The 12256-nt window shown below is 35.3% G+C and overlaps 1 protein-coding gene across 12 annotated transcripts in view; it reads left to right on the forward strand.

The window, feature by feature from the left end:
- Clasp2 (cytoplasmic linker associated protein 2) overlaps positions 1-12256 on the forward strand; it is a 203474-nt gene that overhangs the window by 153667 nt on the left and 37551 nt on the right. For 6 of the 12 annotated variants that reach the window (XM_023719721.1, XM_023719724.1, XM_023719723.1 and 3 more), the window contains 4 exons: positions 4991-4993; positions 9599-9762; positions 10696-10774; positions 10904-10954. In XM_023719721.1, coding sequence (XP_023575489.1) covers positions 4991-4993; positions 9599-9762; positions 10696-10774; positions 10904-10954 — 297 coding nt within the window. The remainder of the gene's footprint in view (positions 1-4990; positions 4994-9598; positions 9763-10695; positions 10775-10903; positions 10955-12256) is intronic. The other 6 variants (XM_023719726.1, XM_023719730.1, XM_023719732.1 and 3 more) reach the window with 3 other exon arrangements.

Consider the following 12256-nt stretch of genomic DNA (forward strand, 5'->3'; position numbering starts at 1 on the left):
AGAAAGAAAGAAAGAAAGAAAGAAAGAAAGAAAGAAAGAAAGAAAGAAAGAAAGAGACAGAAAGACAGAAAGACAGATGGATGTGACAGTAAAAGACACATTGCCATCAATCCCCCTAAAAATGCTCTCTTTCGCTTTAAACGCATTTATCCCATTGTTCTTGCCACTTCTTGAACTGGTTCTGGAAGCCCTCCTGTGTCTTTAGTTGCATAGTTGTGGCTATCTTGCTGTCCTAAATTGATTGAAAATATCCTTTCATAGTCATTTTTACTTTGGAGAAGAGATAGAAGTCATGCAATTCTAGATCTGGGAAAGAATGTGGATAAGGACAGACTTCAGTGTTTTTACAAGCTTGCCTTTTCATTGGACAGCTTTGACAGCAGTATACACTGCATTTTTTTCCCCCTGTTATAAAGACATTAACAAAAGACTTCCAGAACTACTTGAGAAAATGACAGGAACAATGGGATAACTGTTTGAAGTGAGGGGGAGTATTTTGTGGGAAATAAAGAGCAATGTGTCATTTACCATGTAGGTCTTTTTTTAAATTAATCTATTTATTTATTTATTTATTTATTTATTTATTTATTTATTTATTTTGTGTGTGGCCAGCTCAGCCCACCAGGGGGCAGGGCTGGCTGGCATGTGGTCCCTGTGCTTTGCTTAGCTTAGCTTAGCTTGTTCTAAGTAGGTGCTTTAGACCACTGAGCTATCTCACCAGCCCCTACCATGTAGTTTTAAAAAACGTAAATATTTACTATATTTTGTACTCTTGTATGTACAAGCCCTTCAATCTAAAATAGCATCATGTTTGAATATCACCTGTGCATATCTTCCCACATACTTTAAATCATCTCTAGACTACATAAAATCCCTAATACCATGTGAATGCTTCATGAATATTGTTTATGGAATAGTAATAGGAAATGGCTTCATATATAATACAGATGCATTGGTTTGGTTTGGTTCGGTTCGGTTCGGTTCGGTTCGGTTCGGTTTGGTTGGTAGAACCGGGGATTAAACTCAGGACCTTGTGCTTGCCAGGGAAATGCTTATTCCACCGAGGCAGCTTTCCGGCCCCATGCATTAGTTTTAAACATTTTGATCCATAGTTGGTTGAAACCATGGATATAGAACACACATATACAGAGGATTCACAATATGTTAAGCCTCAAAACTACTCTTCCGGGCCAGCCAGATAGCTCAGTGAATTAAAGTGCATGCTTAGGCAGACGTAGGGACTGGAGTTTGATCCTCTGGCATGCCGTGCTTGCTCCACCCCTAGAGCATTCTGAGACAGTGACTGAGACTGGTTGTGGTGATGCATGCCTGTAGTCCCAGCTCTTGGGAGGCTGAAAACAGGAGAATCACTGAGTCCGATCTGTGTAGTGAGACCCAGTAGACTCTGTACTAATACATTTAAAAAACAAACTACTCTTCTTTCTCCATTACCTTATCTTCTTAGAGAATACTACCATTACTTGGTTACTCAAGTGAGAAATTGGCATTATTGTAGAAATATCATTTGACCTTATAACCCTATAAATTATATTAAACCTATAAATATCTCTCTGTTTATACTACAAACTCAGGGCATAATCATCTTTTCAAAAAATTTATTAGTACATGTTTACAGTACATCATGATTATATTCATTCTGGGGAGTTGGTGCATAGCACATTTAAATTCTTTTTATGTCTCTTTCCACTTCACCTATGTTTTTGGTGTTGCTGCTGTTGTTGATGCTGTTTGCCAGCGTCAAATTTAAGTCTTTATCAACTTATCATAAACACATTTTTTTTTTTTTTTTTTTTTTTTTTTTTTGGTGGAACCAGGGATTGAACTCAGGCCTTTGCACTTGCCAGGGAAGCACTTATTCCACTGAGCTATCTCCCCAGCCCCCCATAAACACATATTAACAGCCACGCTAATAGACTAAAAAGGAAATAAAACACATAAAAATGATTTCACTAAATCACAGTACACTTTAGTATACAAGGGCACAGTTGTCTTTTGTCATTGCAACCCTTTCACCTACACTGTATATATTAATAATCTTTCTAAAAGATAAATTTTCTGTAGTCTTAAAACTTTATGAAAATATCCAAACAGAGCAAATCAGTTTTGCCTCTATTCCCTCCTCTCAATCCAGCTATGTTCATTTTCACTCATGTGCCATGTCCTATTGTGTACAGCCTGAAGTATGCCATCAGGGACACTTTCCTTTCTTTCACAGTTTAGCACTCTTGGATAGCACATTTTTTTTTTCAAGAGTGGATTAAATAACCACTATAAATTGGAATTTCTTCTCTGTAACCTTAGCTATCCTAAAAATCTTACAGAGCAGAAACTGTACAAAGCCTTGCCCCTAGAACGAACCTTAGTGCTTGTGAGGCACCTTCTACTTTTTTTTTTTTTTTTTCCTTTTCGGAACCGGGGATTGAACTCAGGCCCTTGCGCTTGCCAGGGAAGCGCTTATTCCACTGATCCATCTCCCCGGCCCTGCACCTTCTACTTTAAGCAGTGGTTGGGTGGATTTTCCCATGTCTTTTAGGCCTAAGTCAGTATTTCAGTCTCAGTGTTAAAGATCCAGGGTAGCAGCTGACTTTGGTAATAAGTTAAAGTTCTTCTCCTTTTTGCCCATCATAGTTGAGATCATCTCTTGTCTCAAGCAGAAATAGGACACTTAAAGAACATAGTTCCGAGCAGCAGTCCACATCCCTTTACTCAGGACCACCTACTCCAGGCCCCAGAACCTTTTACTCTGATGTTTTTTAAGCAAAAGGTCTGTGTCCCAACTGAAATACCAGGCGTGCTGTCATATATGTTACAGATATCCCAGAGAGGAAGGCTGGGAAAGAACTTTTTCAGAGTATCGTATTTGCAAGATTTTTTCTGGGGTATAAAGAGTGTGGTTAGTAAACATAGTTTGAAAGCTGAAGTTATTTGTTGTCTGTAACTTGACGTGAACTTTTTACTTCATGTATGTAGTTGTCTTCTGGAATCCTTGGGGGATTGTGAGTCAGGATGTTCTGCAGATCCCCAGTCTCACATAAAATAAAACAGTATAGTATTTGCATCTAACCTGCACACATCCTCCCACTTTAAATCACCTCTATTCCACTGTAGTACAGAATGCAATATAAGTGCTGCATAAATAGTTGTTAGAGTGTATTGTTCAGGGAGTTGCAACAAAAAATCTATACATGTTCAGTATAGATACAGTTTCTTCCCCAAAATATTTGGTCCCTTCTTGGTTGAATCTTCAGTTTTGTAAACTGTAAATACAGAAGGATAACCTGTGCAGTATGAAAATGGGTGACCTAGCCAGGATATATGTATGACAGGGATTTATACTATAAAGCAGCAGATGTATGGCATAAAGCCTTTTGATATTTTTACAAGAAAGGCAGCACTACACAGTGATAAAATATGAATAGTGGAACTAGATTACTTAGTTTAAATCCTATATCCCATACTTATTAACATTGTATCTTGATTTCATATATGTAAAACAGATTTTATAATAATATCTACCTAATAAAATTGGGATAATTGAGTTAATATATGTAAAACCCATAGAATGTACAAAACCATATAAATTTTAAAACATTTAATATTTTGAAATAAAGAGTTCAAGGCAGAACTCTTGTATTTTAACTCTTTTTAGACCCACATTTTCTCAGGTATAATAGCCATTGCCTACCAAAAGTTATCCAATGTGACTCTGACGTTTGAGGAATAACTTTTTCAATAAAGTCACCCTTTTGAAGGTGTATGCTAAGAATTGGCAGTTTATAGTCTTTTGTAATCCTACGTCTTTTTTAATCATTTATTTATTTATTTATTTATTTATTTATTTATTTGGTACAGGGTCTCACTGCACTGCTTGACTAGCGATCCTCCTGTCTCAGCCTTCCTAGCACTAGGATTACAGGCATGCGCCACTATGCCCCATTTTTTTGGTGGCCAACATGGCAGCATGGCATGTGGTACCAGGGTTCAAATGTAGGTCCTTGCACTTGCCACGCAGTGCACTTAGACCCCGGAGCTATCTCCCCACCACCCTGTAATCCTATATCTTGAACCATGCTTTGAACATCCCTTTGCTAGGGAGTTTAATCTGTGATGACAACTAAACTTAAGCCTGGTTGTATACCTTGCTTAGGAACTAAGGTCTAGTCTCTTCTCCTGACAAGTATTCTATGTAGTTCAGATGCTCTTAGTCTTTGAAACAGGAGCCTACAACACATATCTTGCCTGGGGAGTATAAACATTTGTGATATAAACAGTTAATTTAAGGGCCCACCAGATAGCTCAGTGGACTAAAGTGCCTGCTTAGGCAGACACAGCAACCCAGGGATTCGTCCCAGCATGTTATGCCAACCCTGCCCCCGGGGCGCATTGAAACAGCAACTGAGGCTGGGTGTGGTGGCGCACACCTGTAATCCCAGCACTTGGGAGGCTGAAAACAGGAGGATTGCTGTGAGTCCGATCTGTGTAGTGAGATCCTGTGGACCCTGTACTAAAAATACAAAAAAAGAAACAACAACATCAACAAAATTAACTTGGAAAATATTACAGGAGAGGGTGGTTCTAAATACAGCAGTACTTGGGACTAAATATTGACACTGTTCAGAAATGGGAGTGAGTTTCTGTATGTTCTTGGGTTCTTTCCAGAAATTGAGCCTCAGGATCAGTAGGAGCTACAGAAGAAGACCTTTGCTTCTGTTTTTTAAATTTCCCTGACAGGGAAGTAAAAGAGAAACGTGGGACAATCATGTTCATTTCCCATAGTATTCATTTAATTCTTGTTTTAAAAACTATTTTGAGTTTTTCATAGAACTTTTAAAAACATTTGTCACTTTTATTTTCTAAGTGTTGTTCTTCCATACAGGAACTTTGCATTGATGGCGACTAATTTGTGTGTTTTTCTTTTTTTTCTTTTTTTCCTTTTGCATGCTGTCCCCTGTGTTGGAACTCTCAATAGAGAGTAAGTTGGTTCAATATTTGTTGAAAACCTAACTTTACTGCATGATTGTGAAATTAACCCTTTTTCTCTGTTTTCTCTCCCAAAGAGTTCATGCAGTGTTGGACCCTTTGCAATCCACGAAATGCTATTTGCAGTTATGCAAACTGTCATTCTGTTTGGAGATGTGCTTTTTAATCTACTAATTAATCTAATTTGATTATGTTCTTCTGTTCTGTATTTGATGACTGGCACACCTAAGATATAAGCAAATTTTAAAAAAGACTGCCTCAATTGTAATAGCTTAAATATATAATTATTTCTCAACAAATTAGTTTTGAGATATGTAGGCTTATAAATTAATTTCACTGAAGGTATAAAAATAATTCCCAAGTTTCATACTTTTTTCAGGTTAAGCCCTACACCCCATATGCCTATAATTTTTGTCATTCAGAAAAAGCAAGCAGAGTGATTTATAGGGCCTTGATTCTCAACTTTTTCATCTACAATTGTTATCCTAGTGTTATAGCATATCCATTTTTCCCTTTAATCCTAAGTAAGGAGATAGGAGAATGTCAACATCTAAGAGGACCTCTTTGTCATAGGGCAGGTAAGTAAAAAACATTGTGCGTAATTTCCAATATATTATGAATAAAATGTATTGTAAATACATGGATATAAGCATCTATGTGTGTATATATGGCCAATTAGTAACATAATAAGATGTAAATATTTTTTAAAAGTAATGATTCTGTTCTGTATGAGGTGTACTATAAATCACATGTCTGTTATGTTTAACTGAAAAAAAGTTCTGCTTGAGATACCAGAAGTCTTCTTGAAAGAAATAGCAGTTAAGATCTTGACAGAAATATAGGCCTTAGCCCATGTAAGCATGAAAGTAAGGAACCCCCAGGGAGGCTAATGTAAGTCCAGAAAAAGAAATGAGGGATGTCAAAAAAATTCACAGGAAAAAAAAAAAAAAAAAGGGAATCTTGGCTAAAATGAAGGGAAGTCTTCATGCTAGTAGGGAAAATGTTTGGCTACCAATTACAGGATAAATTTCACTTGGGGAAAAAATCTTTACACTTGTTGAACAACTCTTTTTGGGGTCCTCAGTCTCTAGATAACTTTGAGTTTGATTCTAACTGGTGATACAAGACTATAAAATTTATATAAACTGTATTCTCAACTATTGTATGTTCCAGATAAAATGTTATACAGAGAAAAAATTGAATAACATGTGAATAACTAGACTAACTGAAAATTCTAAGTGGGACAGATCAGTGACTTTATTTAAAGTAATCACGTTTCTTGGCTGAGACTTCAGTGGTAAACATTGCAGGGAGTCACATACTATATGTGAATGAATGGGCAGGCACCTTAGGTGGGGGAGGAGGAGTAAGAAAGTAGGAGTTCTGACAAATGTGAATAAAGACAGAGGGATAAGGAATATAGATTACCAGATAATCTATTTTGAAAGTTTGAGTTTGAGACATTATCCTATAACCAATGAAGGGACACTTAAGGATTTTTGTTTGTATCAGAAGAATGATATCACAGTTTGATAGTGAGAAACAAAGATGAGTTGACAAATACAATCCACAGGCCATATCTGCACTGCTGCCTGTTGTTGTTAGGGGTTGAATAGTTGCAAATCCATATGGATTGTAAAGCCTTGTATGATTACTATCTGCTTGAATAGAAATGACTTAATAACTCCTGCTATACTATACAATAAATGTGAAGTAGTCAAGACCCAAAATCAGAAAAGTTTTGTGCCTATAACAATGATAAACACATTTTAAGGCCAAAAGAGAGAGCTATTCTGGAGATTCTGGGCCTCATAGGATAGACTGAGGACTTCACATTTGTGATGAAGACATTTAGGATGTAAAAAAGAAAACACCTGGCAAAAAAAGAAGAGAAATAATAAAAGGAAAACAGTGCCAAGCTATAGGAAAAGCCAATCATTTTAAACTTTAAAAACAAACTATTACACATCACAATTATAGAATGAGAAATAGCGATAAGAAGGAAGATAAAGACATAATTTGTGGGCTAGTCTTTTGCATCTGTTAGCAAAGAATTTTTAAGTACGGAATAAAAGTAAAGGAGGGCTGAGGAGATAGCTCGGTGGTCTAAGCACCTGCCTGGTAAGTGCAAGGACGCGGGTTCAATCCCTGGTTCCCAAGTACTGCATGCTGTATTAGCCCCAAAAGCAGGAGTGATAGTGCACACCTATAATCCCAGCACTGGAGAGGCTGAGACAGGAGGATCACTGCGAGTCTGAACTGTGCAGCAAGACCCTTTATCAAAAGAATAATTTTTTTTTTTAAAAAAAAGACAGTAGAGGAGACCAACCTTTACATAGCAAGAATATAGAATAGGAAGATTAGCTTTAAAATGAATAAAATTGGGTCTTTGAGAAATGATGTTTAGAAAATTAAGTATAATGGAATGCAAATTGAGGGAAAAGTTGATAGAGAATTATATGTTGAAAGACTATAGAGTCATTGGAGTAAACCATTTAGCAGCAGAGCAGTAAACAACTGAAAATCAAAGAAATTAAATGCTGACCTAGCCACTGTGCATCTGTTAAATATCAGATAAGTCACTCGATTTCCTACTTCTCTGTTTATCCATAAAATGGGAGGGTTGATTTAAGCATTCTAATATTTGTATGTTCTTCAGAAGGATTTTCATATAGAAAAGTTTAAAATTGGAATCCTCAGGAGAATATGGAAGCACTGAAGCCAAGTGTGATAGCACATACCTATAATCTCGTCTACTCAGGAGACTGAGGCAGGCATATCACAAGTTCAAAGCTAGCCTGGCAGCCTTGCAAGATCCTGTCTCAAAATTCTATAGCTCAGCACTCTTTGGGTTCCATCATTAATATCACAAAAACAAAGAGTTGAAACAAGAGTGAAAATGAACCACATTGGGAAAAAAAAAGGAATGTGCTAGTAAACCAACTTCAGGGGAGAAAGTCATGATCTGTAATGTTTGCTAATTTCTGAAGTGTGAATGCTCCTACTGTGGCTGATTTCAAGCTGCCAAATGCTTCATGTAATTCCTGGAGTCACTCCAGCACTTTACTAAACGGGTAACCAATGAGTAATACCAGATTAGATACATTCCTTTGTCATAGAAAAGGTTCTTATAAAGTTTCTCAATGGTATTCTGGGCTCAGAGGAAAAGACCAGAGTCAATTTAAGTAAAGTACATACATACTCACCTAAATTTCAAAGCTGAGGAAAGCTGCATTTTAAAGGAGTGGTTAGAGGAAGAGTAAGACTACAGTTAAAGGAATGTACATTTGTGAGATAAGAATTAAGTTGAGACACTACCTGGGAACCAGAGTGTTAGAAATTTGAAGTAATCATAGCTTATACTTATATAAATATATAGCGTTTTAATCAAATAGTATTTTTTTAGCTTCTCACATATTAACTTAATTAAAAATTCTAACAGAAAAACTCGTCATTTCTAACAAGAAAAAACGGTTTTTATATAATTGTATAAAAGAAATCAAATACACATTGAAGGGCAAACTCTTCTCAAATTAGCATAATTACTTTTGAAATTAAACATTTCTAAATCAACGGTTTAATCAATTCTGATTGTGACTCGTCTCAGTACATCATGGCTGAGCATCTTAAGCGTTTTTTCCTCTTTACATAGAAGTAAATTTTCCAGTGTGGTATTAAATTTCTTTCTTTCTTTCTTTCTTTCTTTCTTTTTTTTTTTTTTTTTTTTTGCAGTACCAGGGATTGAACTCAGGACTCTGCGCTTGCCAAACAAGTGCTTATTCTACTGAGCTATCTCCCCAGCCCTGTGGTATTGAATTTCTTGTAAAGAGATACAAGCTTGTTCTAGGTTAACTTTTTAAAAGTATTTTAATAGAATATATCACTTATAACTTTTAGCTTATCACCTTAAAAATGTTCTAAACTGATAGACTAATGTTAACTAAGTATAAAACCCATGAGTAGAAATGGATGCTAATAGCTTTCTGTTAGGAACTTTTTAAAAATCACTAAAAGTTAGGTATAGACTTTTATTTTAGGTGCCAGTTTATCTCAGATAAATTACTTTTGGGGCAGTTTTACTAAATAACATGTTATACCAAAAAGTTTGTGACTGTTGTCATTTTGAGAACTGAGAATTCTCTAGTCCATCATGTCAGATAAATTTTATACTTTAAGGTAGCTATTAGTGTAGTCCTCCCCTATTCACTCAGTGTTGCTTTTCCCCAAAGCTGAGAGTCAGTAAAACTATGGATAGTTTTTTATCCTATGTTTCTTATAAAATGGACCTCAGTTTAATCAGTTAAACTGTGGCGTCAGTAATAACATTAGGTGTGCCAGCCATTATGGCCAAAGTTTCTTTAGCAAGTGATGCTGCATGGAATAGCTAATTGTTGAACTTCTGCAGAAGTTGAATAACAGTTCAAATGTACTCTTGTATCACAGAGTCCAATGAAAAGCAAGAGAGATTGTTTTTCCGCTTGGCTGCCAATCGCTGTGCCTCTGATGCCTCTCTTCCCTTCTATTTCAATTTTGAATCGAACATAGAGGTCAATATTTCCTCCTTTTTCTTCCTGTCTCTCCCCTTTACCAACTGTAGGTATTCAGCATGTTTTTGGAAACCCTAGTAGATTTCATACAAGTTCACAAGGATGATCTTCAAGATTGGTTGTTTGTACTGCTGACACAGCTACTAAAAAAAATGGGTGCTGATTTGCTTGGGTCTGTTCAGGCAAAAGTTCAGAAAGCCCTTGATGTTACGAGGTAATACTTTCTGCATATATTTCAAGTCTACCAAATAATTAGAATATTTAGTTCCTGTATTTAAAAGTTCAGAATTCTGGGTCCTTTCAAACAATTTAGATTGTATAGGCAATGTTTGGAAATTGTTCATTTTATCCAGTCATGTTAAAAAAAAAAAAAAAACATATATATATAATTGTTTTCAGATAAACCCTGTTTCTTTTGTAAAACTTAATGGTTGGAATAATTCAGTATAGTATTTTATCTTAAATAAGATATATCTAGAGTCATACATCCTAGCATAGTACATTTAGAACCAGCTGCTTGGGAGACTGAGGCAGAATGATTGCTTGAGGCCCCCTGAGTAGCATAGCAGGACCTGTTTCAAAAATCTTCAGTCATGTCTTTGTATTTTGGTTAAGATCAACTGAAGATGCATCTGTGAAAAATGTTTGAAGGTTGACTTGATCTAATGTGAAAATAAGAGTATTTTGTAAGTTTTAAAAGAATATTTTCTCTTTTCAGAAGATTTGAACCAAGGATATAGTTCTACATTTCCATATATATTGTTGAAGTGGCTTATTTCAAATATCCACTTATTAAGTTGGAGTCTACAATTCAAGTTTTAGGTGTAGGGAAACATGTCTGAGCATAGTGAACCTTTAATGGAATACGTTTTTTTCTGTTAAATCAATATTTGAGGTAAGATAGACTATTATTTACTAGTGTTGCTTCATAATTCTGTACTGTGGAAAAATGCAAATGCTTATGTTCTTCTAGGAATGCTTTTATTGTATAGTGTACCACATAGACTATACCACAGAGATGCTACTTCATCACAATTTTTGAATGACATTATGTTTGGGTATTAAGTGTTGTCTTGCTGTGAAGTTTGTTAAATGCATACTTTGTTACATGCAAACTTGATTTTCTTTTCCTTTGTTCTTATTTCAGAGAATCTTTTCCAAATGATCTTCAGTTTAATATTCTGATGAGATTTACAGTTGATCAGACCCAAACACCAAGCCTGAAGGTAAAAATTTGAGGTCTTTTGAAAATACTGTAGGAACTGATGTGTTGTATTAATAAAGTTGTATCAATGTTTGTATTTGTCATGTGAGAAGCACTTCAATCAGTGGGCTTTGTTTTTATAAACTTTCAGACAGTCAAGCCAGCACTTCGGGACCAGCTTCACTCTTTTTGGAGCTCCAAGGTTTTTTGTTTTTGTTTTAATCTGCATTATTTCTTTCCTTAACTTTCTCTGCCATGTTTTGGATAATGTTTGTATGCATCTGTACCAACTACTAACCTTTATAAATCTTTTAAGCATGCACATATTTGGTTCAAATGTTACTCAAATTCCTGAATACCCTTTGGTGAAGCTTACTGGGGATAAAATCTGGAAAGCATCACAAGTATGGCCATCTAATCCTAAACTGGCAATGCAAATTTGCTTTCTAAAGTCTTAGCTAATTTTATGTTTGTGATTTCCCAAAACTTTTTTTTTTTCTTAGCTGCAATGTTAGGAGTTTTATAGGTATTTTGGGCAAAATAGTAATTTTTACCTAAGCACTAATTTGATCTCACTGCCATTCTCTAATTCCCCTTAATGGAAACAATAACTTTTTGTTCAATGTGGTATTTCTGACATGTGCCTAAAAAATTTTAATCAGGATTAACTTTCTCAATTTTTATTTACACACATTTTCTAATTAATTTATGTGAAAACTATATGCTTTCTAATTTTTTAAGATTATTAAATTTAATATAAAAGAAAAACAATATTGTTATTTAAGAGCCCCTGGATTTTTTTTCTAAAGATGTTTCAAGTGAAATTAAAGTCAGGGAAATAACAAGCATATGTGTCTTTTACAAGTCTTGTATTTTCTGCTCTCTTCTGCACGAAATATCCTTCCACAATGTTAACTGCTCAAGATTGATCTTTTTCCTTCAGTTTCTGAATGCAATTGTACCGTACAATCACAATTTGTTTCTTACCAGCATGGACTTACATTCAACATATTGTTATTTTCTTAGAGCTATTTTATGAAAGGGGTTCTTCTACATTATTTTGAAAAGTGATCTGCAAAAGGAGAATAATTTACCTGACACCATGGATTAATATTTTTGAACTCATAGCCAAGTCATTGTGCTGGGCATTGCTAGGAATTCAAAACTTACAGTTTTTGTCATTATTACGTATAATAGATGATAAACTATGTTATAATAAAGGATATGATGTAGGTAATTAGGTTGCTGAACATGTAAAGGTAATTCATGAGGCAGCACAAATGAAGATCTAAACCAGCTTAAGGAATAAGGGAGAAAGGTGAGTTGTTGAACCAATGGGGTTGCTGAAGACATAAAGAGAAAGACAAAGAAAGTAGGGAAACAGACAGTTGCAGTCAGTTTTCCTCTTGATGACATTGTACAAGAAACTGAAATCACAGACTTTCTCTAATAGCCTAAATAATTTATAAATAAATATTTAAATACAAGTACAGCTACAAAGCCC

The sequence above is a fragment of the Octodon degus genome, unplaced genomic scaffold (assembly GCF_000260255.1).
Source record: "Octodon degus isolate 3935 unplaced genomic scaffold, OctDeg1.0 scaffold00071, whole genome shotgun sequence".
Classification (NCBI taxonomy): domain Eukaryota; kingdom Metazoa; phylum Chordata; class Mammalia; order Rodentia; family Octodontidae; genus Octodon; species Octodon degus.